Genomic DNA, 27,747 nt, shown 5'->3' on the forward strand with positions numbered 1-27,747 from the left:
GCGACCCTAGGCATCTCAGGCTGAGAGCTGATCTGTCCTCTTCTGGAATTGTGTGATAGGAAATCCCAGGTCTCAGGGTGTTCCCTGGTCCCATCCCCGGACCCGCTGGCGGCCGCAGTGCGCAGGAGCGGAAGCTGCGCCTCCCTTCCCCCACCGACTTCCGGCCTCCACTCTGCTTCTCCCGCCTCCGAGTGTGCGGCGGCTCGTGGAAGTCCCGCCATGGCTCTGTCGCGGGGGTTACCCCGGGAGCTGGCCGAGGCGGTGTCCGGCGGCCGGGTCCTGGTGGTTGGCGCGGGTGGTATCGGCTGTGAGCTACTTAAGAATCTGGTGCTCACTGGCTTCTCCCACATCGACCTGGTGAGGCCCGGGCTCGGGGTGAATGGCGGTCTTCCTGCGGGGCCTGGGTTCTGGGCCGGAGTCAGGGCGGCGCGGCCCGAGAGGCCAGGGGTTGGGGATCACCACGCGGGAAGTGGGTTGGTGAGACGTCGGACTCTGGCTCCGCGGACGCGGGACTCCGCTCCTGGGGCCTACGCGCGCCGCCTCCCGAGGCAGTTTCCCCATTTACACTGGGATGATGCAAGAAGAGACCCCTGTAGATGCTGTGACTTTAATTCGAATATACCTCTAACTTAAAATAACGATCTCGCGGCAGAGCGGTTTGCAGCCACCAGCCGCAGCACCCCGGGCGAGTACACATGCATTCATTCCGGAGTCTGCCACCGGCCTCCAGGTTGCAAGTGCTGTCTGCATCCCGTTTTATTTTTAACAGATGAGGAAAGTGAGACGCTATGAGGTTGAGTAACTTACCCTGGGGGCACGCCGCAAGTGTCTGGATAGACTCCTTTGGGGCTCGCGTGCTTCCAGGCCGGGCCGGTGTTTATGTTATTAAAGATACTCCCTGGGGTTTGCACGATTGGGTGACAACCTGTAATCCATGCAATCGGGAGTCTGTAGGTTCGGAAGTTTTGAGATCCGCTTGGGCTACATAGCAACATTTTACCCAAGAAATTTTTTTTTTTTTTTGGTTGTTAGGATTCTTAAGTTTTGTGTCAGTGTAATGTGCAATGACAGGAAGCTGCTGTAATTTGTGAGTGTGTTGGAGTGTGTATCTGAACCTTGAATATGAATTGAACATGCCTTAAGGTTTAGCAGAAACACGGGATAAAATTGCAGGCGTCAGGGTTTAAGCCGACGTAGAATTGGAGGGAAGCGTTCGTCATTTGTCAGGCTTCACACCCAGTTTTGGTCCATAGAAAGTACAGCATGCTAGTGACGCTTGATGGCTTGATGCTGTTTTAAGAGTAGATTTTGGGGGTTGGGGATTTAGCTCAGTGGTAGAGCGCTTGCCTAGCAAGCGCAAGGCCCTGGGTTCGGTCCCCAGCTCCGAAAAAAAAAAAAAAAAAAAAAAAAAAAAAAAAAAAAAAAAAAAAAAAAAAGTAGATTTTGCAGACAGGAGTGAATTGGAAAATAAATGCTTGTTCTCTGTTTTGTCTCTCTTTTGGTTAAATTTTTGTAGTGAGCTTTGAAGTATAAATGAATATTTCAATGATTATATTTTGTAGTTTTCACAAATTTCTCTAAACTGTTAGGATGTTTCATGATGCGGACATTTTGTCGTTTATGTAAGTTTATTGAAATAGAATGCAAATGATGTTCACTATTTTTTCTTTCAAGTTGCTATTAGATTAAATTTTATTTTTACTTTAAAAATTTTCCCTTTAGTTTATGCGAATGGGCCTTTTGCCTGCTTTGTGCCTGTGTGTGGTTCCTCCAGAGGCCAGAAGGGGGCGTTGCATCCCTCCCAGCTGTGTTAGCAATGGCTGTGACCCACCATGATGGAACTGAGAATTGAGCTCTTGATCCAATGCAAGAGGAACCAGCATTCTTTTAACTATTGAGCCACCTCCAGCTCCTAGATTAGATTTTAAATTTGACCTATTTATTTATTTGTTTGTTTGTTTTTACCATGCATAGGACATTTCCTTCAACAGCCCTCGAGTAGTCCTGAGTGAATGTGTATATAAAGAATTCAAATGAGTGTGGTGCAGAGGCAGGTTAATCTCTGTATGTTCCAGGCCAGCCTGGTCTACAAAGAGAGTTCCAGGAGAAACAAGGCTGTTACACAGAGAAACCATCTCAAAAAACCAAAGAGATAGTAACCAACATGAAAAATGACATGGCACAGTAAATTAGAGATTATCAGACAGATGGGTGTTTGTGTATGTGGAGATTGGAGGACAACTTCAAGGGCTGTGCTCTTGGGGCAGCGTTGTCTGGCAGTTTGGAGACAGGGTCTCTTGCTGCCCTGGAACTCTGCAGATGACTAGGCTGACTGGCTAGTGGGCCCCACCGCCCTGGCTCTGGGATTGTAAAGACTTGCCGCTGTGCCCAGTTTGTTTTAATGTTCTGGGGTATCAAACCCTGCTCCTTGTAGCTGGCAGGATGACGACTTTACTTCCTTCAGTCTCCTTTGCCTGGAAAACTTGATTTATTCACTATTTTGAGGCAGAGTCTCTGTGTAGCCCTGTTTGGTCTGGAACTCATTCCGGGGACTGGGCTGACCTCCAACCAACAGGTAACCGTGTGTACTACCTCCTTGCCCACCCAGAAATTTTACATTTTTAATCAAAGCTTTTTAAAAAAATAAAAGATTTATTTATTTATTTATAAGTACACTGTAGCTGTCTTCAGACACACCAGAAGAGGGCATCAGATCTCATTACAGATGGTTGTGAGCCACCATGTGGTTGCTGGGATTTGAACTCAGGACCTCTGGAAGAGCAGTCAGTGCTCTTAACCGCTGAGCCATCTCTCCAGCCCCAAGGCTTTTTATGATATCTAAGGAGTTCCCTAAAATATTTTCAAGGATCATGATTAAATAAACAAAAATATTAGCTATGCTTAATGCATTCTTGAGGTTACCCTTGACTTAATCGCTGGTCTTCCAGTGATCTTTAAATGCAGTTCTTATCCGTTTAACAGTTTGGGTGTGACTCGTCCAGGAAAGCACTTTGGCTGCTGGTAGGCTCCGGGTTACAAATGCTGAAGATAGTGATTGAAGATGGTGACTTTCCTTTATTTCTGTATTTCTAGATTGATCTGGACACTATTGACGTCAGCAACCTCAACAGGCAGTTCTTGTTTCAAAAGAAACATGTCGGAAGATCAAAGGCTCAGGTAACCTGGCCATGCTGTGCTCAGGACCCTTTGACCAAGGTTTCAGATGGGTAGAGGGAGAGCCGGGTGAAGCTAGCTCTTCTTATTTTTATTTTTATCTCTAGGATTAACATTTTATTTACCTATTTTGGGGCACCGTGCGCCTCATTTGCATGAATGGAAGTCAGGACAACTGAGTCTCACCTCCTCCTCCCACCATTAGGGTCCTAGGGGTTGAACCAGGCTCTACTCACTGAGCCTTCACCACTTGCGCACCTGCCTCTCCAGGAGAATGAATCCTGGAGAGTGAAAGGAATAAGGGAGTGGCCCAAGGAACAAAAGCAGCTGTGCTTAGTCCTGTAATTGAGATGCCTTTTGTATCCTCTTCATATTTAAGTTTTTGTTCCTTTACATCTCAGAGGCCAGCTTCTCCTGTGTTGCTAGAAAAGATATTATCTCTCCTGGCTTGGTGAGGTCAGAGGTCAGAGAAAATTCTTATTTTCTGCCTAAGCATACCCCCACCCCCAATGCCATTGTTTCTTATTTTTTTCTATTGCAGCTCCCTTCCCAACAGATGTTTTTGCTGTGTTGACCTTTTTGACTAAGTTCTTCCTGTGGTAGCAGCCTTCCTAAGCTTTGTCGTTATGTGTACCTGGATGGATACAGGCTTCTTAGGCTCTTCTGTGGCAGTTTAGCTTAGCTTAGTTTTGTGCTGCGGGAATATGCAAATGCTCTTCCTGAGTTAGTGCCCCGCCTCACCGTGTCTTTTTTTTTCTTCCTGAAGCTTGCCATTCATGTAAAAGTGTGTATGATGACATGGGGGAAAATTAATTTTATGAATACAGATATACTTGATGAGATCTTACCACAGTTTTTGTACATAAATAAGATCACGTTATAAGTGAAGCATCCATGTATATATCAGTCAGATTTCAAATGCCAACACTAATGTTAACAGTGATTTGCTGTTGCTTTTCCCAGGTTGCCAAAGAAAGTGTGCTCCAGTTCCACCCCCAAGCGAACATCGAGGCCCACCATGACAGCATCATGAAGTATGCACATCATTTTGTTACAAAGCTGTTTGCTATCAATTTTTAATTGATTGTTTAAAGTGTAAGACTAGGGTCCTTCATTTCCTCCTTTGTCTTGTACAAGCTCCGATCTTGGAGCCGTGCTGGGTGGGGGGTCTCTGGTGACTAACTCATTTCTTTAGGTCCTGTCCTCAGGGTCTCACAGGGTCTAAAGGTCAACAATAGCAGAACAAATGGGGGGTGGAGGAGTCTCCTGCAAGTGACATAAGGTATTTTTATCTGGCATGTGTGTCAGCCCAGAGTCATTCAGTCTTTCTAGGATGATGTCTGGATACTTACACGATGAGTCTGTGCCCACATCAGTGCCCTTGTTATTACCATTTGGTGTGCACTGGGATGATTTAGCTAAGAGATGTTTCAGTGTCAGTAAGAAGCTTAGTTGAAGCTCAGAGAGAACTGCGCTTTGGCTGAGGAGCCTCTGCGGCTGTGTGTAGTGAGTGTCTGACTGTTCTTCAGTGATAACAGATGTCTGTCCTTGTGGAGGTGTCAGAGCAAGGATCTGTGGGTCGCCCCCTACACTAGTCCCTATATGAAGGGCTAGAATTAGCGAGAGCCTTACACTTTCTCAGGGCATTTATCTCTTGGGCAATTTCTAACTTTCTGGATGTTTGCTTTGCAGACCTGCCTCTTGCCCTATGACTCTTACCCTGTGCCTCTTTCCCATTGCTGCTAAAAGCAGAGCCCCTTGGGGCCTGAACTCGGGCTGATGGTGACCATGTGAGGTGAAGCCTTAGGCCCAGCAAATCCTGGGAATGTACTCCTAGTACGTTCCCAGGCCTTGCTGCCCGGAGAGGGCGGTGTGGAGGGAGGCACAAGTGAGGCTATGCCAGCTTTCTGACAGTTGAAGAGTTTGTTTTGGTGCCTTAGGTCAGAAAGGAGAGATTTGAGAACAGTTCCTTTACAATGTGTTTATGTTAGGAAGGAGCCAGCCGTCTTGTTCATGGCATATACTCCCACCAACAGTTACTTTTACAGTTGTTTATCCTTTTCAGGACTACACTGAGAAAACCATCCATAAGCTCAGTTTGGGTGACCTTTTTCCCCCCATTTTGCTTTCCAGCCCAGACTATAATGTGGAGTTTTTCCGACAGTTTATATTGGTTATGAACGCATTAGATAACAGAGGTAAGATGATTACGTGTCTCATTGCTTCCTCTTCCCATTGCACAGTGTCAGAGTTAGTGCCCAAGTGTGAGTTGAAACTAGGACCAAACGAAACAAAGACAGCTGGGGTTGGGGGCGGGTGATGGTCTTACTCTACCCCAAGCTAGTTTGGAGCTCACTATGTTCCCCAAGACTGGCCTTAAACTGGTAGCAATCCTCCTGCCTCAGTCTTTGGCCTAAGCTTCTGCCTCCCAGTTTCGGCTATTTCAGTTAAGGGCTATGACTCTACAATTACTCTAGCTGTGCCTGTACTATAAGATCCTAGAGCAGGTGTGACATCTGTTTCTGGAAAGCCAGGCCTAGTAGGCATGTCTTTATCCCAGGACTTAGGAGGCAGATGTAGGCGGAGCTCTGTAAGTTCAAATCTAGTCTACCCTGGTGGCAAGCTGCAGGCCAGCCAGGGACTATGGTGAAGCAACAAAGTAGTGTGCAAAGTAATGATTACTAAAAGGGAGGAAAGCCGGAAGGACTCTTGGACCGTGCTCCGTCTTCTGTCTCCCTCATCCACCATGGATTCTATGACAGTAGCGTAGGAGCTACAGAATGCATTGAAATGGTTTGTGCAGCCCACACCTTAGCTTCTTGATGGCTTTCCTTTAAATTAGTGTATGTATTTGAATGGGTCTGTTGTCTGCATTTATATAATGTATACTGTCCCAGTGTTCAAAGACTCCAAAAGAGAGGAGGCTAGATCCTGTGGACGGGAGTTACATGCAGTTTTGAGCCACCGTGTAGGTGCTGGGAACTGAACCCTGGGTTCTCTGGCTGGAAGAAGAATAGTATTGTTAACTCCTGAGCCATTTCTCTAACCCTACTTGGGATCTTATAGAAGTACCTTGAGTCACACCCAAGGCCTTACACACACCAGGCAGGCTGCACTCAGCAGCCCCAGCACTTGGGAATGTGTCTAGAAGTCTTTCTAGAGTACATTTGCAATATTAATTCCTCACCTGTAGCTTTGCTGAGTGTCCCTCCCTGTAATGACCAAGGCTGAAGCCCAGTGTTGCGGCAGAAGTGGTTAAGTTACAGTCAAGATACAGTCTCATGTGCTTTATTGAAAGCAAGAAATTGTCATCTGAACTTGTTGGTGTCATCAGAGACTCTTGCTAACTACTGTTTTCTTTCAGCTGCACGAAACCATGTGAATAGGATGTGTCTGGCAGCTGACGTGCCTCTCATTGAGAGTGGGACTGCTGGGTATCTTGGACAGGTGACCACAATCAAGAAGGTGAAGAGACAGTGTCTTATTTTCCACTTACTTGAGACCTGGGAAGGAAAGAAACTTTGGGTTTGTATAGAGGAAACAGGTCAGCAGCCAAGGTGTAGAGATTCCATGCCAGATAAGACATGGTGATGCTTGGGTCTCTGGGATCATTCAGTTCCCAGCAAATCCTTACCCTCAAATAAAGCCTGGGATGAGCTAAGGCAAAGGAAGAGAGCTTTTGACTCTGTACTGTTTTGTTACCTGAATTTATTTAGTAAAATCCTTGGACCAAACTGGGTGTGGTGACTTACAACTTTAATCACAGCACTTGGGAGGCAGAGGCAGGTGGAACACTGAGTTCAAGGGCAGCCTGGTCTACAGAGTGAGTGCCAAGATAGCCAGGGCTACACAGAGAAACCCTGTCTCAGATAACAAAAACAAAAAAGAAAGATCAAAACTAACAACAACAAGAAATCCTTTGACTGACTGACATAACAAATTGTAAAAAAACTTTTTTTTATTGGTTATTTTATTTATTTACATTTCAAATGTTATCCTCTTTCCGGGTTTCCCCTCTGGAAATCCCCTATCCCATTCTCCCTCCCTCTGCTTCTGTAATGGTGTCTTCTCACTCACCCACCCACTCCCACCTCCCCACCCTGGCATTCCCCTGCACGTCAAGCCTTCCCAGGACCAAGGGCCTCTCCCCCCATTGATATCTGGCAGGGTCATCCTCTGCTACATATACAGCTGGAGCCATGGGTCTGTCCATGTATTCTTTGGATGGTGGTTTAGTCCCTGGGAGCTCTGGTGGGAAGGGTGTCTGGTTGGTTGATATTGTTGTTCTTCCTATGGGTTTCTTCTTTCAGTCTTTTCTCTAACTCCTCCTCATCCGCCTCTGTATTTGTCAGGCTCTGGCAGAGCCTCTCAGGAGACAGCTATATCAGGCTTCTGTCAGCATGCACTTGGCATCTGCTGTAGTGTCTGGGCTTGGTGTTTGTGTATGGGATGGATCCCCAGATGGGGCAGGCTCTGGTTGGCCTTTTCTTCAGTCTCTGTTCTACACTTTGTCTCCATATCTCCTCCCTTGAATCTTTTGTTCCTCCTTCTAAGGAGGACTGAAGCATCCACACTTTGGTCTTCCTTCTTGAACTTCAAGTGGTCTGTGAATTGTATCTTGGTGATGGGCTAATATCATTTATCAGTGAGTGCATACCATGTGTGTTCTTTTGTGACTGGGTTACCTCACTCAGGATGATATTTTCTATTTCCATTTGCCTAAGAATTTCATGTAGTCATTGTTTTTAATAGTTGAGTAGTACTCCACTGTATAGATGTACCACATTTTCTGTATCCATTCCTCTGTTGAAGGGCATCTGGGTTCTTTCCAGCTTCTGGCTATTATAAATAAGGCTGCTATGAACATAGTGGAGCATGTGTCCTTGTTGTATGTTGGAGCATCTTTTGGGTATATGCCCAGGAGTGGTATAGCAGGTTCCTCAGGTTGTACTATGTCCAATTTCCTGAGGAACCTCCAGACCGATTTCCAAAGGGGTTGTACCAGCTTGCAATCCCACCAACAGTGGAGGAATGTTCTTCTTTTTCCACATCCTTGCCAGCATCTGCTGTCACCTGAGTGTGAGGTGTAATCTCGGGGTTGTTTTGATTTGCATTTCCCCGATGACTAAGGATGTTGAACATTTCTTTAGGTGCTTCTTGGATATTCAATATTCCTGAGTTGAGAATTCTTTGTTTAGCTCTGTACCCCATTTTTTTTAATGGGGTTATTTGATTCTAACTAAAGAGTCTAACTTCTTTAGTTCTTTGTATATTTTGGATATAAGTCCTCTATCAGATGTAGGATTGGTAAAGATCTTTTCCCAATCTGTTGGTTGCCATTTTGTCCTAATGACAGTGTCCTTTGCCTTACAGAAGCTTTGCAGTTTTGAGATCCCATTTGTCGATTCTTGAATTTAGAGTATAAGCCATTGTTCTGTTCAGGAAATTTTCTGTAGTGCCCATGTGTTTGAGATTCTTCCTCACTTTTCTTCTATTAGTTTCAGTAAATCTGGTTTGATGTGGAGGTCCTTGATCCACTTAGACTTAAGCTTTGTACAGGGTGATAAGAATGGATTGATTTGCATTCTTCTATATGCTGACTGCCAGTTGAACCAGCACCATTTGTTGAAAATGCTGTCTTTTTTTCCCACTGGATGGTCTTAGCTCCTTTGTCAAAGATCAAGTGACCATAGTTGTGTGGGATTTCAAGGCCAGCCTGGTCTAGATAGTGAGCGTCTGTCTCAGTACAAATGGAACTTGCTGACCAGCTAGGGCACCTGATCTTGAGCCCTTGACCCACATGTGGGAGGAGAAAACAAACTCCCACAAGCTGCCCTCTAGGGTTCACATAAAGGCAGTGCTGCTCCTGTGAACGTGCATGCGCACACACATAATAAATGTAATAAATCAAGTTAACTTTTGGGTTTGGGAGTCTAGTTCAGCTTAGAATTGGTTAGTTGTAAATCCAGGTCAGTGACATTAGTCTTACCTGCAGGTGTCTGGGTGTGCAGGTCTGAAGAGCACTGAGACCACTGCGTGCATTTGTGAGATAGTTTAAATAAGCATTTCAGTAAAACTGAGAGCAAAAAGGGATGGTGAGCACTCGTGGCCTCTGACCCTGGAATCGGAATTGGTTTGCTCTTTAGGAATAAACACTAAAGAATTTGACGAATTCCTTTGCAGGTTTGAAGCTATTTTTTAAAAGTACCTAAAATGGGCTGGCTTGTCTGGTATTTTATTTAATTAATTAATTAATTAATTAATTTTTTGACCAAGGGTATGTGTGTTACAAGGCGGCCCTTCTGGTGTAGCTTAGTCTTGGACACTTGCTCTGTGTATTCTCCAGGGGTTGTTGTGTGGGGTGTAGAATCAGTGGGGGATTTGCTGTATCAAAGCAGTTGCTCTCTTTGTTCCCCCACTGTGACACAAACTGTAGCGGCTTGTCAGTGGCCTCGACCAAGACATTTTGTTGGAAGATGAAGGGCACAACAGTATTATGGAGCAAGTCCTGAGTCCACCATTAGTGCATACTAAAACCGCCTTTGTGGGCTTTGACTCTTGAACTGTTAGTGAGAAGACATTTTTTTTTATGCTTCTGTGTGAAGGCTAAGGCTGAGGTGTGCTGAGGTAAAAAGGGAGTCATCTGATGGTCCCACATCAGGGATACCTGGGCGTTTCATGCATCTTGGAGTCTGTTGAGATTGACAGTCATCCTGGTGTACTTGTTTTTATGAGACTTTATGGGTATCAGGGTATTGGGATATGAAGATATTCAGGATATTAACAAATCAAAATTTGTTAACTTTGACATCTTTAAATACATGGCTAGAAAGCTCTTGGTTTTTTTTTTTGTTGTTGTTGTTTTTGTTTTTGTTTTTTAAGATTTATTCCGTGTATGTGAGTACACTGTCGCTGTCTTCAGACACACCTGAAGCCCCATTGCAGATGGCTGTGAGCCACCATGTGGTTGCTGGGAACTGAACTCAGGACCTCTGGAAGAGCAGTCAGCGTTCTTAACTTCTGTGCTGTCTCTCCAGCCCTCCTTATAGTGGGGAGTCCTGATTCCATCTTAGCTATGGTCACTTCATTAGCCTTTATATTCTGACTGGACTCTTCATGTGTACAGTAAGGATTTTGCGGTCGTTAATATCTGTAATTATTCTTGACAACACAAAGCCCAGTTGGAACGTGAGTGAAGAGGTGGAGTGTCTATCTTAGAGGCATCGAGGGTTAACCACTTCCCATGTCTAATGTTACAGGGTGTGACTGAGTGTTACGAATGTCATCCTAAGCCGACCCAGAGAACGTTCCCTGGCTGTACGATTCGGAACACACCTTCAGAACCTATCCATTGCATCGTATGGGCCAAGTATTTGTTCAAGTAAGAGTTACATATTTCTGGCATAGTTTTCAGACCTGATCATGGAAAGTGAGGCCATTTTTACTTAAATACTCTTAAAAAGTCGTGATTACAGTTAAATATGGTGAAGAGAGAGCAGTGGCTTTCCTGGGTCTCAGACAGCATTCTTAGCATGTCGTGGGTGAAACTTTAGATGTTTAGTCTGGTATTGGACACAGGCATGCAACTAAGTTCGTGCGAGTGTATATATTTGGAAATAGGAAAACATACTTATAAATAACCCATTGGTTAAACAAGCAATCACAATGGAAGTTAACAATATGAGTGGGTCTGGGGTGAAACTCAGTGGCATAGCAGTGGCCTGGTACGCCTGAGGCCGTGGTTCGGATCTCTCACCCTGTTCAATAACCACCCACAACCAACTCTAATGTGTGATGTTTGTGGAACAGCTAGCCAAGGGTGCCTGGTAAGTGTCTGGTGCTCGAATGTTCTTTGACAAGGGGCCTTGCTCACCTCTGCTAGCACAAGCACACTTTCATGTCTGAGGACGTGGAGCCGAGCCGATAGCTGTGGGTGCCACCTCAGATCAGCCTTAGTGCCGTGAGCAAGCAGGATGAGGAGATTAGTGTCCCGATAGTCCTAGAATTGTGGAGTGAGAGTCATAATTGTTACTGTACCCCTGATAAGAATGTGGACTATCGTAAATTGGCTACTTGTGGAGCAGTAATGGCATTGGTTCCAAATGTCTGTACCTAAAAGTTTACTATTCTGAAATTGTAGCCAGCTGTTTGGAGAGGAAGATGCTGATCAAGAAGTGTCTCCTGACAGAGCTGACCCTGAAGCTGCTTGTAAGTGACTGGTGCCTCTTTCTGCTCATTCATTGATTGGTTGTGGTATATTTAACAGCGATGCCTTATAGAAAGGTCATCGTATGTGGCCCTTATCTCGGAACTCTTAGGTGGACCAGCTCAGAGAGGTTCATCTGCCTCTGCCTCCCAGAGTGCAGGGAGCAAAGGTGTGTGCTACTGCGCCCATCCTCTCATTGCCTTTTAAAAACCTTTTAACATAGGAGTAGCTGCATTTCACTGATAGGAAATCTGGACGAGACATTTCTCAGTCTAATCAGTTGGGCTGCTGGTACTAGTCCTGTTCTATTATAGGGCTGTGCTTTGCACTGTTGCTCATGTGCTCTTAGAGACCGAGTCGCGGGGCTGGAGAGACGGCTCGGGTTCAGAGTACTGTCTGCTCCTCTAGAGGAACTGGGTTCAATTCCCAGCATCCACAAGCTTTTGTAACTCCAGTTCCAAGGGATGTCATATCCTCTTCTGGCCTCCGAGGGCAAAGTCAGTGCACATACACACATGCAGCTCAAAGCACCCCTGAATGTAAAGGGAAATTCTAAATTAGATTCACAAAAACATTGAGGCACGAAAAGACACTGGTGCTCACATTACTGCCCTGGAGCTCTGAATGTGTCACACACATCTGATTTCAGAGAATGACTTTTTCCTCCCATGGTGAGAACTTAATCAGGGTAAAATACGATGCTTGTTTTGTAGGGGAACCAACAGAGGCTGAAGCCAGAGCCCGAGCATCCAATGAAGATGGAGACATTAAGCGGATTTCCACTAAGGAATGGGCTAAGTCAACTGGATACGATCCAGTTAAACTTTTTACCAAGGTTAGGCGTCTTTTCTTCTGTATCGCTCTTCCTATCTAATTGGATCTCCCCTCCCTCTTTTTTACAATTTACTTGCATGCAAGTGTATGTGCACCACGTGTGTGCTGGTGTTCAGCTCAGAAGTGGGGTCTGAGGAGAGGGCAAACTAGAGTTATGGATGGTAAGGAGCCACCACGTGCGTGCTGGGAATTGAACCCCAGTCCTCTGCAAAGGCAACAAGAGTTCTCACCAGGTGCTGGTGGTATATGCCTCTGATCCCAGCACTCAGGAAGCAGAGGCAGGAGGATCTCTGTGAGTTCATGAACAGTCAGGGCTACACAGAGAAATCTTCACAAATACCAAAAAAGGTGTTCTTAACCCTGAAGCATCTCTCCAGCCCGGGCTTGCACCTCTGATCCGCGTGGCACCAGTGAGCTGTACCTCAGCAGCGCTTACTTCCTTTCTCTATTAACTGAATGCGATGTACTTAAGAAGTCTCGCACCCCTGCCCTGCTCAGATCCTCTCAGCTACTGCTCTAAGTCACCCTCGAGTGCTAAGCCCTTTGTTCTTGGTGCACACTGCTGTCTGCTGGCTGTTTGCTTGGCAGTCTGCCCACTGTTTGTGATTGGACCCTTAGTTACTGCTCAAGCCAGGCCTCACTTCTGTTGTTTTTCATAATTACAGAGCTCTTAGCTCTTCTTAGCCACTCCTGAATCTCTTAACTATTTATAAGTTTAGGGTGTTCGTAACCCCAATCCCAAAACAAAAAGGGCAGAAATGGAGCACAGAGCCTCTGAACTATTACTATGCACAGAGTATGGAGAGACTGAGCTGTGGTGTGTTGAGCCCTTCAGTTTGTGTCATTGGGCTTCCGACTGAGCTGTGGAGTGGTCGTGGGGTTGCAGGAGGGCCTGGGCGGCCACTGAACTGAGGGTGCTGTACTCCTGCTGCAAACATTTGATCTTTTTCTGTGATGTTGGGAACTGTTATTCTGCTTATGCTGAGCCTTTAGACCTGATTTCATGGCATAATCTTATAAGTTAACTTAATTTGATCTGTATCAACTTGGGTGCTATGGGGTTAATGGGATTTGTTTATTTCAGCTTTTTAAAGATGATATTAGGTATCTGCTGACAATGGACAAACTCTGGCGCAAGAGGAAACCTCCAGTTCCACTGGACTGGGCTGAAGTGCAGAGTCAAGGTAAAGAATGTTCCTCCCCTACCTACCCAGGGAGCTGTCAGCTGAAGTGCTGTGTGTCTACATAGGGGTGGTTGGGTGCAACCCGCTTCAGCAGGAGCTGCTGCCACCCTCGTGGACACCCCAGCAGAGCCCTGCTCGCTCTCACAAGCTGGCTCCTGTCTCTGTTTTGTTTAGGACATCATGGCTTCATTATTCCTGAAAGTGTGGCGGTTGCTACAGATCTGCCTTTATACTCTTGTGATTGTTTAAGATTTACTTTAGAAACATAATTTTAAAGTTTATATTCAAGGAAATAAAACAATTGTAGTGACTTTTTCCTTGTCACTGGGGTACTGTGCTTTATGTGAAATGTGCTGCAGCTCACAGCATGGTTGAACTTAGTAAACAGGAACATTGGACATGTGGAATCGTGACTGATAGCTTCCACTTACGAGTGTTAATCGTGCTGGGCATAACTTGATGCTCACCCTTCCCCTTCATATTTTTTTGCCAACTATGGATATGGGTTCTCACCACGGCCAGAAGAGCAGCCAGTTCTCATAGCTGCAGTCATGTCTCCACCCTGCCATTATAGTCTTGAATGTCCCCCAAATACATGAGATCCTGACGTGCTGTTAGAGGGTCTGAAGTTTCCTTGAACACATGTTCACAGTGACAATATCGAGAAATCTATCTCTTTAAATTTTTTTTTTAAAGATTTGTTTATTTATGAGTGTACTGTAGTTGTTCAGACACACCAGAAGAGGGCATCAGATCCCATTACAGATGGTTGTGAGCCACCATGTGGTTACTGGGAATTGAACTCAGGATCTCTGGAAGAGCAGTCAGTGCTTTTAATCACTGAGCCATCGCTCCAGCCCTCTTTTTGTAAATCTTAATGTACACAAGTTGAGTCTGTTGAATAGAGCAAGATAAGTTTATTAAACATTCTTGTTCATTTTAAGGAGAAGAAGCCAATGCTGATCAACAAAGTGAGCCCCAGTTGGGTTTGAAAGACCAGCAGGTTCTGGATGTAAAGAGCTACGCAAGTCTGTTCTCAAAGAGCATCGAGACCCTGAGAGTCCGTTTAGCCGAGAAGGGAGATGGAGCTGAGCTCATCTGGGATAAGGTTCGTTTTGAAATGTGTCCATCACTTAGATACCTCACTTGTACTGTTCCTGTGCTCCAAGAGAAGCTAAGGTTGGGGTGTTTCCTATTTCATTTGAATGCCTTCTCCAGTTCTATCAGAATTCAAATTTTCTGTGCATAAATTTAAATATCAGAAAATTTTATTTTGGCTTCTAGTAATACACATGTGTTTTATGGTTATATTGACTGGAACATAATTTATTCCAGTTGAAAGCATGGCCGCCATACTCAGCTCTAAGATTGCCTGTCTGTTGAAGTGAGTATGGTATTTCAGAAGTCTGGGAGAGAACAGTTAGGTCTGGCCCACTCCTGTACTCCCAGCACTTGGGAAGCTGAGGTAGACCACCATGTTTGAGGCCGTCTTAGACTATAGAGTGAGCCTGTCTCAAAAGCAAATCAGAAAGGCATCTCAGTACACAAATAACATGACATTGTTTTGGTTTTGTTGTGTCTAGATAGTGTCTCTCCTCCTGGCCGGTCTCCAAGGCCTATCACATATGTGTGTCACGTTGCCCAGGTCAAGTGATGCTGGAGACTGAATTCAGAGCCTCATACATGTTGTTCTTGGAAAGATGTAGTTTTACTTAAGTGAGAGTTAATTGAAATTAACCGGTGTTTTAATTGCAGGTGAAATTGGTTACATGACAAAGTTTGTTCCTGCAGTGACAAAGTTTTGCAGTGGGGGCTGGGATGTGTCTGTAGCTCTGTAGTGGAATGCTTACTTGCCTGGTGTGCATGGGCTCTGGGTTTGATCTCCAGCATGGGAAGGGAAGGGAAGGTTTGCTGTGGGTCTCAGAATAAGAAGAAATGAGTGGCCATTTTTAGAATCCTCAAATAACACTGTGTCCACAAACTTTGAAACTTTGGTAGAATCACATCTAAAGACATTTACAACAAAGCTAGTGAATTTAGATTTTTGAAATTCTTATAAACACTAGTCTCTGGGTTTATGTGATATAAATGGTAGATTTTTAAATATTTTTTGTCGTTGTTGTTATTCTAGTGATTTGGAAAGTTTTTGTACTTCACTGAGGCCATATAAGGAGCTGAGCGCTGCTGCCTTGTAATTGCGCCTAGTGGTGTCAGGGCAGTTCTGGAGATGTGTTTTGTGTTTTGCTTTTTATGTATGTGATGCGCATTGCTTGTGTGTGTGCGTGCATGTGCATGTGCAAGACATGCATGCCTGGTACCCACATAGGCAGAGCCCTGGAACTGGAGTACAGGTGGGTTGGTTGTGAGCCATCGTGTGCTGGTTGGCAATTGAAATCGGGATCTTCAGAAAGCAGCCAGTGCTCTAAACCTGAGCTCCCCCTCTGATCGAATCCCTCAGGCTATTTCTTTAAGAATTAAGGCTTGGGGCTGGAGAGATGGCTCAGTGGTTAAGAGCACTGACTGCTCTTCCAGAGGTCCTGAGTTCAATTCCCAGCAACCACATGGTGGCTCACATCCATCTCTAATCGGATCTGATGCCCTCTTCTGGTGTTTAAAGACCAGAGACACTGTACTCATAGATAATTACATCGGGAGAGAGAGAGACAGACAGCGTGCACGTGCGAGAGAGAGAGAGAGAGAGAGAGAGAGAGAGAGAGAGAGAGAGAGAGAGAGAGAGAGAGAGAGCGTGCGAGCGAGCGAGCAGGCAGGCTTGCAGCCAGAAACGGTGGTGCATATCGTTACTCCCAGCACTCAAGAGGCAGGGGCAGGTGGATCTCTGTGAGCTGAGACAAACCTGGTCTACAGCCCTGAGTTCCAGGACAGCCAGGGCTACCCAGAGGAACTCTGTCTCCAACAGCAACAAAAATAAGCCAGTTTCTAGAGCAAGCCAGTTACATCTCATTACCAAAATAGAAGTAGGCAGCCAGACATGATGGCTCATGTCTTAAGTCCCAGTGCTCAGAGGCATACGCAGATAGGTCTGAGTTTGAACATTCATAGTAAGTTCCAGGATAGCCAGGGCTGTGTGGTGAGACACTCCCCCCACTCCCCTTCCCCCAAAAAGACTTCCACTTAGTCATTTCTCAGCAGCTTCACTGTGCACAGGGTATCTGTTCAGCTCTAGCCTGAAGGTTCACAGCCACACCTCGGGAAGACCCTGCTGGTGGGGCTTTGCAGATACTGAGACAAGTCATTCTTGCCTGGATTCTATGAATGTCTAGCAGCTTTACTACTAATGGGCCCGGAAAGTGCATTTGATTTTGTTGTGGGTGTTTTAGTTTTTTGAAACAAGGTTTCTCTGTGTACTCCTGGCTCACCTGGAACTCACTGTATAGATCAGGCTGTCCTCAACTCATAGAGATCCCCCTGCCCCTTGCCCCTGGCCCTGGCCCTGCCCCTGCCCCTGCCCCTGCTGCCCCTGCCCTTTCCCCTGCCCCTGCCCCTGCTCCTGCCTCCTGAGTGCTGGGATTAAAGATATGCACCACTATGCCTGGCTACAAGCCTTCTTTCTTTTCTTTTCTTCTCTCTCTCTCTCTCTCTCTCTCTCTCTCTCTCTCTCTCTCTCTCTGTCTCTCTCGATGTATTTACTTTATGTCTGTGAGTATACTGTTGCTGTCTTCAGACACACCAGAAGAGGGCATCAGATCCCATTACAGATGGTTGTGAGCCACCATGTGGTTGCTGGGAATTGAACTCAGGACCTCTGGAAGAACAGTTGATGCTCTTAACCTCTGAGTCATCTCTCCAGTCCCAGTTTTGTTCCTTTTAAAGATACCTTTATTTTTCATCTCATATGTATGAGTGTTGTGCTTACACATGTATATGTGTTCCCTGTGTGTCTGTGTCCTGCAACGGTCTGAGGGCAGTATTGAATCTCCTGAACTGTTAAGATGCATGTTATGACTACCACATGAATGTTGGGAGCTGAGCTCTGGTCCTCTAGAAGGCCTGCAAGTGCTGGTAGCCGACCATTGGAACACCCTTCCAGTTCATAATGTATTTGTTTGAGCAGGGATGCTTTCCTAGCAAGCATGGAGGTTATAAATGTTCTTGGCAGACTATCCTCCTGGGCCAGAGAACCAGATTGGCTCCTGTCCCCACAGTTAGCCTGTTACTTGCTGTGAGGCCTCATGTGTGTCAGGCCCTGGTTTAGGTCTCCCTTGTCCTGGCTGTGTGGCTACGACATTACATACCTTAAATGTGGCTCTTTGGAAGGTAATGCCGGTGAAATGACTGACTGGACAAAGCTTTGTCATTTGTGCTCTTGGCAGGACGACCCACCTGCAATGGATTTTGTCACGTCTGCTGCAAACCTCAGGATGCACATTTTCAGCATGAACATGAAGAGCAGGTTTGACATAAAATGTAAGCTGTTTGTACCTGAGCTTGTATCATCTACAGATCCATGTACAATTTCCCTTTTGACCGCTAACCACAGTGTCTCTCTGCCCTCTAGCAATGGCGGGGAACATCATCCCTGCTATAGCCACCACTAACGCAGTGATCGCCGGCTTGATAGTGTTGGAAGGATTAAAGATTTTATCTGGAAAAATAGACCAGTGTAGAACTGTGAGTAATCTTGTTTCCTTTTGGTTCTTGAGATAATGTCTCACTATGTTGTCCTGGCTGATCTGTATGGACCATGCTGTCTTGAACTAACAGGGATCCACCTGCCTCTGCCTCCTGAGTTCTGAGATCTAAGGTGTGCGCCTCTCTAAGGCACACAGAGAAGAAATGCCTTTGGAATTTTCAGACTAAGTCTCATGTAGCCCAGTCTAGCCTTGAACTCACTGTACCTGAGGATGGTTTGAGAAGGCCCTGAGAGTGTGCACCTCTCACCCAACTCCCAGCCTGACTTATTTTTTATTTACTTTTATTTTAGGCTGACATGTTTTTAATCTAAGAATTTTTTCATGAACTTTTTTTTTTAAAGATTTAAAGATTTTTTTTTTAAAGATTGTTACTGTCGTCAGACACAGCAGAAGAGGGCATCAGATCTCATTACAAATGGTTGTGAGCCACCATGTACTTGCTGGGAATTGAACTCAGGACCTCTGGAAGAGCAGTCTGTGCTCTTAACACTAAGCCATCTCTCCAGCCTTTTTATGAACGTTTTATAGCAGACAATGCTGGCTGTTAACCTTATGGAACTATCTATTTGATGGCTGATTGTGCTTAACTTGGAAATAGCCTAAGTGCTAGCAATAATTCTGACTTCCCTTCGTTGGATGCTGGCATTAAAGGTAGCTTTTGTGCATAGTAAGCATGTACTCTGCCATGTGTTGTGGCTGTGGCTTCAGTTGTGTTACTACTGCTGACTGTCTTGCTTCACGCTGTCTTGTGCAACCTCAGGTCACATGGGTCTCTTCTCACCTTGATGCCCGACCTTGTTCTGTGCCCAAGATTCATTATAGGGAAAAGCTACAGACTGGGCTGTGGTTCAGCTCAGCTGTTCTGACCCAGACTCCTTTCTACACTGATTCAACCTGGCTTCTCAGCTTCTGACTGAATTGCTCTGTTTGACCTCAAACTAACTCTAGCAATATATTCTAATCTTCTGGCTCCTTATTCTCCTGTGTCTAGCTTGTTCTATCTCTGTGCAACTCTCCTAGTAACAACTACCTTCGCCCTCCCCTTCCCTCCCCTCCCCTCCCCTACCGCCACCCTCCCTCTCTACTGCTCCCTCAAATAGCTTCCCTTTCCTTTCTCATGAGAGTTGGGCATATTTTATTCTGTCAAACCTTTCTCTGAATCATCACTTTGTCACTCAATCAGACCTCACTTTCAGACATGGCTGCTACAAACTATCTTTACCTTCATTGTTTGGGGTTAAGAGGGGGTGTCTGTATTTCAGCCAGAGTAGCCATTTTGCTAAAATCCCTTTACATTGTTGGGGGATTTTTAGTTGGGGCTTTATTACTGTGAAGAAACACCATAACCACAGCAATTCTTAAAAAGGAAAACATTGGGGTTGGGGATTTAGCTCAGCGGAAGAGCGCTTGCCTAGCGAGCGCAAGGCCCTGGGTTCGGTCCCCAGCTCCGAAAAAAAAAAAAAAAGGAAAACATTGGTTGGGGCTGGCTTAAGAGTTCAGAAGCTTAGTCCAGTACCATCATGGTGGAAAGCATGGTGACGTGCAGGTAGACATGGGCTGGAGAGGTAGCTATGGTCCTGTGTCTGGATGGGCAGGTAGCAGGGAAGGAAGAGACGCACGAGTCCTGGCTTGAGCATCTGAGACCTTAAAACCTGCCCCCAGTTACACACCTCCTCCAGCAAGGCCATACCTCCCAATAGCGCCAGTCTTTAGGAGCCTAGAGGGGACATTTTCATTGACACTATGGGGCCAAAAATTTTTCTCTTTTTTAGGTTTATTTAGTGTATGAATGTTTTTCCGTGTGTGTGTGTGTGTGTGTGTGTGTGTGTGTGTGTGTGTGTGTGTGTGTGTGTGTGTGTTCCTAGTACCTTCAGAGGTCAGAAGAGGGTGTCAGGTCATTTGGTGTCAGATTAGGTGTTAAGACGCCATGCAAGTGCCAGGATTCGAGCCCAGGTCCTTTGAATGGTCTTAACTGCGGAGTCACCTCTCCAGTCCCCAGGGAGGTTGGCTTTTTGAGACCATACTGGCTGGTCTCAAGGCTCGAGGCCCTCTTTCTGTCTCCCAGGTTCTGGGATGAAGGTGTGTACCATCACCCCAGCTTCATTTTTAGTTTTTAAACTTGCTTGCTCCTTAATTTTGTTACTGTTATTTGTTTGGGTAATAGTCATGGTATTACTATAAGAAATACATCGTTTTTCTTCATAAAAATGTTAGTTAGCATAATCATCGGTTTTTGTTAGGGAATTCCTGGCACCTGAAAGCATGGTCGTTGACCGCCTCGGTGAGTCGGTCTTGTTGACAAGTACAAGGAGGCACAAGCCCTTGTGGTGGCTCCATCCTTACTTTTGCTTCATGTAAGTTATATGTCTGGGGTGTGTGCTGTACCAAGGAGATACTTTTCCATTAAGCCCAGCCTTCCCCACGGTAACTGATGCCTCTTACAACGTCATGATTTCCTATAGCCCTTTTGACAAGTAGAGAATATTGAAGCCATTTATGATTGGGTATACAAGAAGCAAGATTTTAAAGCTGGGCCGTGGCGGCATATACTTTTTATCTCCGCACCTGAGAGGCTACGGCAGGGGGATCCCAGTTGGAGGCCGGAGGCCTGAGGCCTGGTCTACAGAGCAATTTCGGGATAGGCCAAAAGGAAAGAAAGAAAAGATTTTTAGATTTATCTATAAAAATAGTAACTCAATGTTTCTGATTCCTGCTTGTGTGTTTTTTTTGTTGTTGTTTGTTTTTCCCTCTGAAGATATTTTTGAATAAGCAGCCAAACCCGAGAAAGAAGCTCTTGGTGCCCTGTGCACTAGATCCTCCCAACACCAACTGTTACGTTTGTGCCAGCAAGCCAGAGGTGACCGTGCGGCTGAATGTCCACAAAGTGACTGTCCTCACCTTACAGGATAAGGCAAGTGCAAGGACTGCTTCTTTCCCGTTTAGCAGTGAGTCCAGGGTAGGATTGGCCCTGGACCACCCTGGCTGCTGGGTGGGTAGAGCTTCTCCTGTGGACAGCTTCCCAGTCCAGATCCCTGCCAGCCTCTCTGTCTGTGTTTGTGGGTGTACTTGCTGGACTGTGTCACAGCATGTCTGTCATGGCTGTTGAAGAGCAGGAGACAGGCAGTCGGTGAAGTCCAGGTGTCTGAGGGGTGACACGGTCTGCTTGGGGTTGAACAAGGGGACAGATACTTGAGTAAGGCCGGGTACCTTCACTTTCTCTCAGGACAAAGACCCAGTGTGACCTCACCTTGCAGGGTGTGTGTCTTGCTGTTTCCTAGGGCACAGTGTTGGTTTTTGTTTTTGTTTTGTGTGTGTGTGTGTGGGGGGGTGGCTAAAAGGACTGAATGTGATGCTGACACAGGGAGAGTTTCTGTTTTTACTAGGTGGGATTTGACAGTGTTTTTTTTTTTTTTTTTTTTTTTTAATTTATTTGAGTACACTGCTTTCTCCAGATACACCAGATGGCATTGGCTCCCATTACAGGTGGTTGTGAGCCACCATGTGGTTGCTGGGATTTGAACTCAGGACCTCTGGAAGAGCAGTCGGTGCTCTTAACCACTGAGCCATCTCTCCAGCCCCAACTTTTTTGTGCCTTACATTGCATCTTGGAACATAAAGGGAGACACTGTTTGAAGTGGGAAAGGTTATCTGAGGATCCACTTAGGCATTCTTTTTTGTTGTCAAACACTTTCCATGGCAGGGGTTGACATGGAAACTGAGATGGAAAGTGTCAGATGTGAAGCCTGAGCCCTCGTGTGTGTGAGGGTGGGGTGTGGGGGGGGTGAGGGTGTGTGTGTGGGGGGGTGAGGGTGGGAAGTGAGGGTAGGGGGTGGGGGATCTCTCCAAATCTCAGGCTGAACCTGCCCTGCATCCATTGGCAGATGTGGGGGGGGGGGCGACCTCTCTGCAGCCATGTTACCATGTAGGTAAGACTGCATGCATGTGTGTGTACACATGACTCAGTGGGTCAGATAAACCTGAAGACCCAGCCCCTTGATGAACGGAGGGACCCAGTTCCAAAAGCTTTTGTCTGGTCTCTGCATGTGTACTATAGCACTTGTGTATACACACATGCATATAGTGCACACTCAGAGTACATATTATGGAATAAGTAACTCTCCAGTGGAAAAGTGAACTTGTATAGAAAAGCAATGTAGGTTTCTTACTGTCTTTAATTACCTCCATTAATTTTTAATTTTTCCACTTTTAGATAGTGAAAGAAAAGTTTGCTATGGTGGCACCAGATGTCCAAATTGAAGATGGGAAAGGCACAATCCTGATATCTTCAGAAGAGGGAGAGACAGAAGGTACCGCACTCACTCTTCTCCTTACCTGCAACTTGGTGGGTGGGGAGATGGGCTCATTGCATGTAATAGTGTGGTGCTTGCTCTCACAGTCACGGCAGAGGCTGCTTGTGGGAGGTCTTCAGATTCAGAAGCTTTCTGGTGTAGGGTTACTCAGGGACTTGTCAGTGACCCGACGCACAGATTCTGGCAGTGCACACATTGAAATACTTTGTATTCATGTCTGAGGTTGCTCTGCCTGTGTCTTGGGCCCTAGGGCTTGGTTGGTGGTGAGCATGATCTTGAGGCTGTTAGGCACACTGAGGGGTGTAAACCTTAGGGTCTTTCTCAAGAGTGGCAAAGGTCAGACCACACACAGACTGGCGCCTGCTAGGTTAATTGCTGTACAACTGAGCTGAGCTCCAGCTCTAGCCTTCATTGAGACTTCATGTCAGGGCAGGAATACAGTCGGTGGGTAGAATGTCAGCTTGGCGTGCATGAACACTTAGGTTCCACCTGAGCAGTGCATAAGCCAGGGGTGCTGGCACGCACCTGTCCCATCCGCAACAGGGAAAGGAAGCAGGAACATCAGAAGGTCAGGGCCAGTCTGCCTGCTTGGGAAATCTGAAGCCAGCCAGGCATGGGAGTACATGTCGTGATCCTGGCACTTAGGACACAGAGGCCGAAGGACCTGTGAGTTCGAGACCATCTTGGTCTATAAAGTTAGATCTTATCTCCCTTAAAAAGGCATCAGGATTTTTTTTTGGGGGTGGGGGTTCTTTTTTTCGGAGCTGGGGACCGAACCCAGGGCCTTGCGCTTCCTAGGCAAGCGCTCTACCACTGAGCTAAATCCCCAACCCGGCATCAGGATTCTTGCTGATTGTAGTTTTGCTTGTTGAGAAATTATTTGAGGTATTATTTAGGTCATGTGTAATTAGAGGTCATGTGTTGGCTGACTATTTTGGGAGTATGGTTTAATATTGGAGCCATATTCCAGACAGTTATCCTCACCCTGAAGAAGTTGGCCTGCTGTTCTGTACTGTTAGTTACTAAAGAATTCATTGAGCTATTGTAGATCGTCTTGGGAGTGGAGTGTTGTAACACACGCTGTCAGAACTCTACCTCCCCCGGACTCCGGAATCAGTTTGAATGGGATGTTTTTGTGGGTCCTTTGTCCTCCTGCCACTTGAAGTGCTTGTGGTAGATGAGTCTTCAGGGCTGAATTCCTCAGTGCCTGTTAGCATGCTTAGCTTGTGGTAACTGAAAGTACCACAGCCTAGGGCCCTGAACCATCAGAAACTTGACATGGAGCTCTCCCCTCATTTTGTCTTCATGTGGCCTCTGTGACAGGGTGTGTACCCTACTGTAAGTGGCCAGACTTTCTCTGCATGGACACTGTTTGTTTGCTTGTTTGTTTTAAATATAAGTAAAAGTATTGTGTAGCCCAGCCTGGCCCAGAGAATAACCTTGGCCTTTTGATCCCCTGCCTCCACCTCCCAGATTCCAGGGTTCAGGCATTTAGCTTAACTAGTTACCACTTGTTTAACTAGTTACCACTTGTGTAAAGCTGTGTCTTCAAACAGTCACTTTCTTGGGCACTGTGGGTCAGAACTTGAGAATGCCAGCTTCTGAGGAACACAGTCCAGCCATGATGAATTTGGCTTTTTAATAACTAACTTGCCCACACTATGAAAGGATAATTATAACATCTTCATTCTGTTCACACCTAGCTAATAACCCCAAGAAGTTGTCTGATTTTGGAATTAGAAACGGCAGCCGGCTTCAAGCAGACGACTTCCTCCAGGACTACACTTTGCTGATCAACATTCTTCATAGGTAGGCACTTAGTTCTGGAGTGTAAGACACGAGAGAGGGTGAGCCAGGGATTTCTATGTGGCGCTCCACTGCTGGGTGGAGCTGGACAGGGGTTGTGCCTACAGGAGAATGCTAGGATTCAGAGCTACAAGGATAAAGAGCAAAGCAGTTTCAGGATGAGTAGAGGCTGACAGGATGGCTGACCATCATCTCTGGCGCCTGGAGATGCTAGGATTAACCGGGTTTGCAGACCTGAGTTCAGTTCCTAGGGTACGTTGGCGGAAGGAAGAGATCCACTCCCATAGGTCTGCTGACTCTGTATGGGTGCTATGAGGAACATGGGAAATAAATGTTTTAAATCTTAAGGTATAAAATAATAAACTTTTGAGGTAAATTTGTAAAGGTACATTTATTTTCATAATTCAACTATAGTAAGATCTTGCTGGGGTTTTTTTCACATTTTAAAAATGTCGTGTGTTCTGTCTGTGTCTGAGAGTGCATAAGTATGCGCACCTTCATGTGCACCATGCAGTACAGATGCAGAAGTCAGAACAGCTGGCTTCAGGCCGCTGAAGTGGGTGTTTGGTTTTTTGTTTTTAATCTTAGGTATGTAGGTGTGTTTGTTGTGTCTGCATGTCTCTCTGTGCGCCATGTTTGGGCAGTGACCAAACAGGGCATTGGGTTCCCTGGAACTAGAGTTCCGGGTGGTTGTGAGCTGCCGTGTGGGTGCTAGGAGTGGAGCCGAGGTCGGCTGGAAGGGCCGCCAGTGAGCGCTCTGACTTCAGAGCCATCTCTCCAGGCCGTGTAAACGGACTTCAGATGTGGTCTCGCCTGGTGTTCAGAGGTTGGTAGGACTATAAATTCTAGTAACGTTGGACTCGAAGCTAGCTGGCAGTGCTGTGCTCTCCCTGGGTTCACAGGGACACTAGCTGGGGAGCAGTGGCAGCTTGTGCTTCCATGTGAAGGAAAACATGAGGAAAGGACAGAGCGGTCAAGTGTCTGAGGAACAGCACAGCTATGGCGCGTTTGTTTGTCTTTCTTACCCTATGTGTTAACACTCAGACAAAACTGCCTTTAAAAATGCGTGTCCTTTGTTCACCTTGATGCATAAAATTTGATGCACGTTTTGGAACTCGTGTATGAGAGAGAGCAGGGAGTTGTCTATAAAGCTGGGGAGACCCAGAAAGCATGTCACCCCATCCCTGAACACTCAGGTTGGATCACAAGTGGAGAGAAGGATCTTTGGGCAGAGCAGTCAGAGAAAGGACACAGACTTGCTAGGCTGCGGGACTCCTGCCTTAGTTCTCCTCATGAGCAAGATGGAAAGGAGACTCAGCCTCTCTCACTGCAGTTAGAAGACTCTGGTCTCTTCTGGAGAGTATTCTGGAAATCAGAACATTCCGGAGGTCGCGGAGTGCGTCCTGAGCTGTGAGGATGACCCTGCTCCTTTACGTGTACTGTGTAGTCTGTTTACAGCCTGTTTCTCTTTCAGCGAAGATCTAGGAAAGGATGTTGAATTTGAGGTAGTTGGTGACACCCCTGAAAAAGTGGGTCCAAAACAAGCTGAAGACGCTGCCAAAAGCATTGCCAACGGCAGCGATGATGGCGCCCAGCCTTCCACCTCCACAGGTGAGCCACCTCCTAGCAGAGGACAGAACAGGCTGGTCCTCCTCGGATGGACAGTGTGAAATACTGGTTTGGAATTGGTTGTTTAGCAGGGCTTTGAGTTTTACGAGTCGTGAAGACCTTGAGGACCAGGGACAGTCCTAGAGGGATTGGGAGCGGCTTCTGAATCCCCACAGCAGGCTGTGGGCTCAGTTCCCCGTCCCTGGTCTGTCCTGCTTGAGCTGCCTCCTTAAGCTGTGCGCCTGCTCTTGGAGCAGGTGCTTCCGGGGTAGGGATAGGCTTCCAGGAAGGCAGGGGCCTACGTAAGCCACCTCAGAGTTTCCCCTTATGTAAGCACTTGTCTTTCGGAGTTCTTTAAATGTTTACTGTGGCCTGTAGCATTTTCTGAGAACCAGAGGTTGTAGAACTGGCCTCAACGTGTCTGGTCTGTTCTCTCCCCTCAGCAGGAGCATCTTCTGTACCCTGGCCCTTTACTGTGGGCAGGAAAGTGCAGTTCTGTTTTTAAGTTTGCACATGAGAACACATTGTCTTTGGGGGTAGGGTTAAACAGCACAAGTGTGGGGGGTCTCTGCTGTGACTCTAGGGAGCCCATCTCTGTCCCTCTGTTTCCTTTCTGGAAGTGGGATAATAATGTTGTCTTCTTTATAGGGATGATTAGATGAGGTTGCACAGTGCTCAGAGCAGTCCCTGGCGGTTGTAAGTGGCTTGTTGCTGTTGCTGCTCTTTCCTCTATTAGGGTGCCCCTCTCCTTCTCATGGGGACCTCAGAAGGCATGATGATGCATTTATTTGAATTATATGCTAGTCATAATTTTTTTGTTTTGCTTGGAAAAAAGATAGGAAATTGCCCTGGGTCAGTTCTGCTCCCCAGTAACAACCCTTCTTCTAAATGGAGAAGTGCTTGTTGTTACAGCAAACAAACACCAAGACAGCTTCCCTGAGGGTGGCCAGTGCGGGTGGCTTGGATTCATAGTGAGCTTTCTGCGCGTGAGGCCTTGGTGAGCCACTGACCTCTCCCACACATCACTCTTCTTTGCTTTGTTTTCCAAAACAAGCACAAGAACAAGATGATGTGCTCATAGTTGATTCGGATGAAGAAGGCCCTTCAAATAGTGCCGACGGTAGCAGGGACGATAGGACCCGCAAGCGGAAACTGGAAGAGAATGAGGGTGCCAGTACCAAGAAGTCCCGCTTGGAGCAGGTAGAAGATCAGGATGACGTCATAGCATTAGACTGAGCAGGCTCCTGCCCTGGATCTGGTCAGAACCGGAAGTTATATCCTTTGTTGCAGAGGGTGAGCACAGGCTGCAGTGGCTTTGGTGGTTCTGCCCCTGTGAAAGCGTTCATTTGCTGAGACTGTTAGAGACTGTTGCTGTGTTGAAGTAGGAATAGAATTTGCGACCCTTTGAGCAAAGCTGGGTGGACCAGTGATGAGCTGAAAGAATGCGGGCGTGCATGTTGCCTTCCCTGTAAATAGCCTTAGCTATCATTTCCTAGTGGAAAACACTGTGGGGTAGGAGCGCTGCAACCTGGGTATAAATATTATGCCTTTATTTTTGGCTAGAGAAGAGTTATTTTTAGCCTAGATCTAACCATTTTCATACTCTTACCTGAAAGATTCACAGAAGTGTCAAGTGCTATGCATTGAAACTTGTTTTTTAAACGTTACCTGACACTGTGTATATTAATGTAAAACAATGTTAATTTACTCAGATTTTCAGTTTGTACTGCCTGGTATGTCTGTGAAAGAAGCCAATTTTTGTGTATTTGTTACAGTTTCAGGTTATTTATATTTGATGTTTTGTAAACTCAAACAACAAATATACTGTACTTATGGACCAAATAAATGATGTCTGCATACTTGTCATCTGCCTTGGTTGCCTTAGTGGGTTTGTGTCTGCCACGGCCTGAGTGCTCCCTCCATACCTATGCATGTATGGAAGCCTGAGTTTGACCTCTAGCACCCGGTTAAAA

The 27,747-nt window shown here is 46.1% G+C and overlaps 1 protein-coding gene across 2 annotated transcripts; it reads left to right on the forward strand.

Annotated features, from left to right (window-relative positions):
- Positions 1-157: 157 nt before the first annotated feature.
- Positions 158-27,640, forward strand: Uba2 (ubiquitin like modifier activating enzyme 2). 2 transcript variants are annotated; one of them, XM_032893882.1, is made up of 18 exons: positions 160-357; positions 3,094-3,177; positions 4,138-4,208; positions 5,308-5,372; positions 6,539-6,639; positions 10,434-10,555; positions 11,315-11,382; positions 12,094-12,215; positions 13,299-13,398; positions 14,343-14,506; positions 17,730-17,823; positions 17,915-18,027; positions 20,806-20,961; positions 22,261-22,357; positions 24,064-24,169; positions 25,641-25,777; positions 26,423-26,470; positions 26,829-26,914. In XM_032893882.1, the coding sequence occupies exons 1-17, from the start codon at positions 220-222 to the stop codon at positions 26,434-26,436; spliced, it is 1,752 nt and encodes a 583-aa protein (XP_032749773.1). In that variant the 5' UTR covers positions 160-219; the 3' UTR covers positions 26,437-26,470; positions 26,829-26,914. The 2 variants fall into 2 exon arrangements, with proteins under 2 accessions (XP_032749772.1, XP_032749773.1); XM_032893881.1 differs by lacking the exon at positions 26,423-26,470 and having other exon boundaries at positions 158-357; positions 26,829-27,640.
- Positions 27,641-27,747: the final 107 nt, after the last annotated feature.

This window comes from Rattus rattus, chromosome 2 (assembly GCF_011064425.1).
Source record: "Rattus rattus isolate New Zealand chromosome 2, Rrattus_CSIRO_v1, whole genome shotgun sequence".
NCBI lineage: Eukaryota > Metazoa > Chordata > Mammalia > Rodentia > Muridae > Rattus > Rattus rattus.

What these genes read in the sequence shown, in the direction of transcription:
- Uba2 (XM_032893881.1), top strand. Translation starts at nt 220, where the DNA reads ATGGCTCTGTCGCGGGGGTTACCCCGGGAGCTGGCCGAGGCGGTGTCC. An exon ending in AAATAGACCAGTGTAGAACT is followed by an intron (nt 18,028 to 20,805) that starts GTGAGTAATCTT and finishes TTCCCTCTGAAG; the next exon opens with ATATTTTTGAATAAGCAGCC. An exon ending in CTGATCAACATTCTTCATAG is followed by an intron (nt 24,170 to 25,640) that starts GTAGGCACTTAG and finishes TTTCTCTTTCAG; the next exon opens with CGAAGATCTAGGAAAGGATG.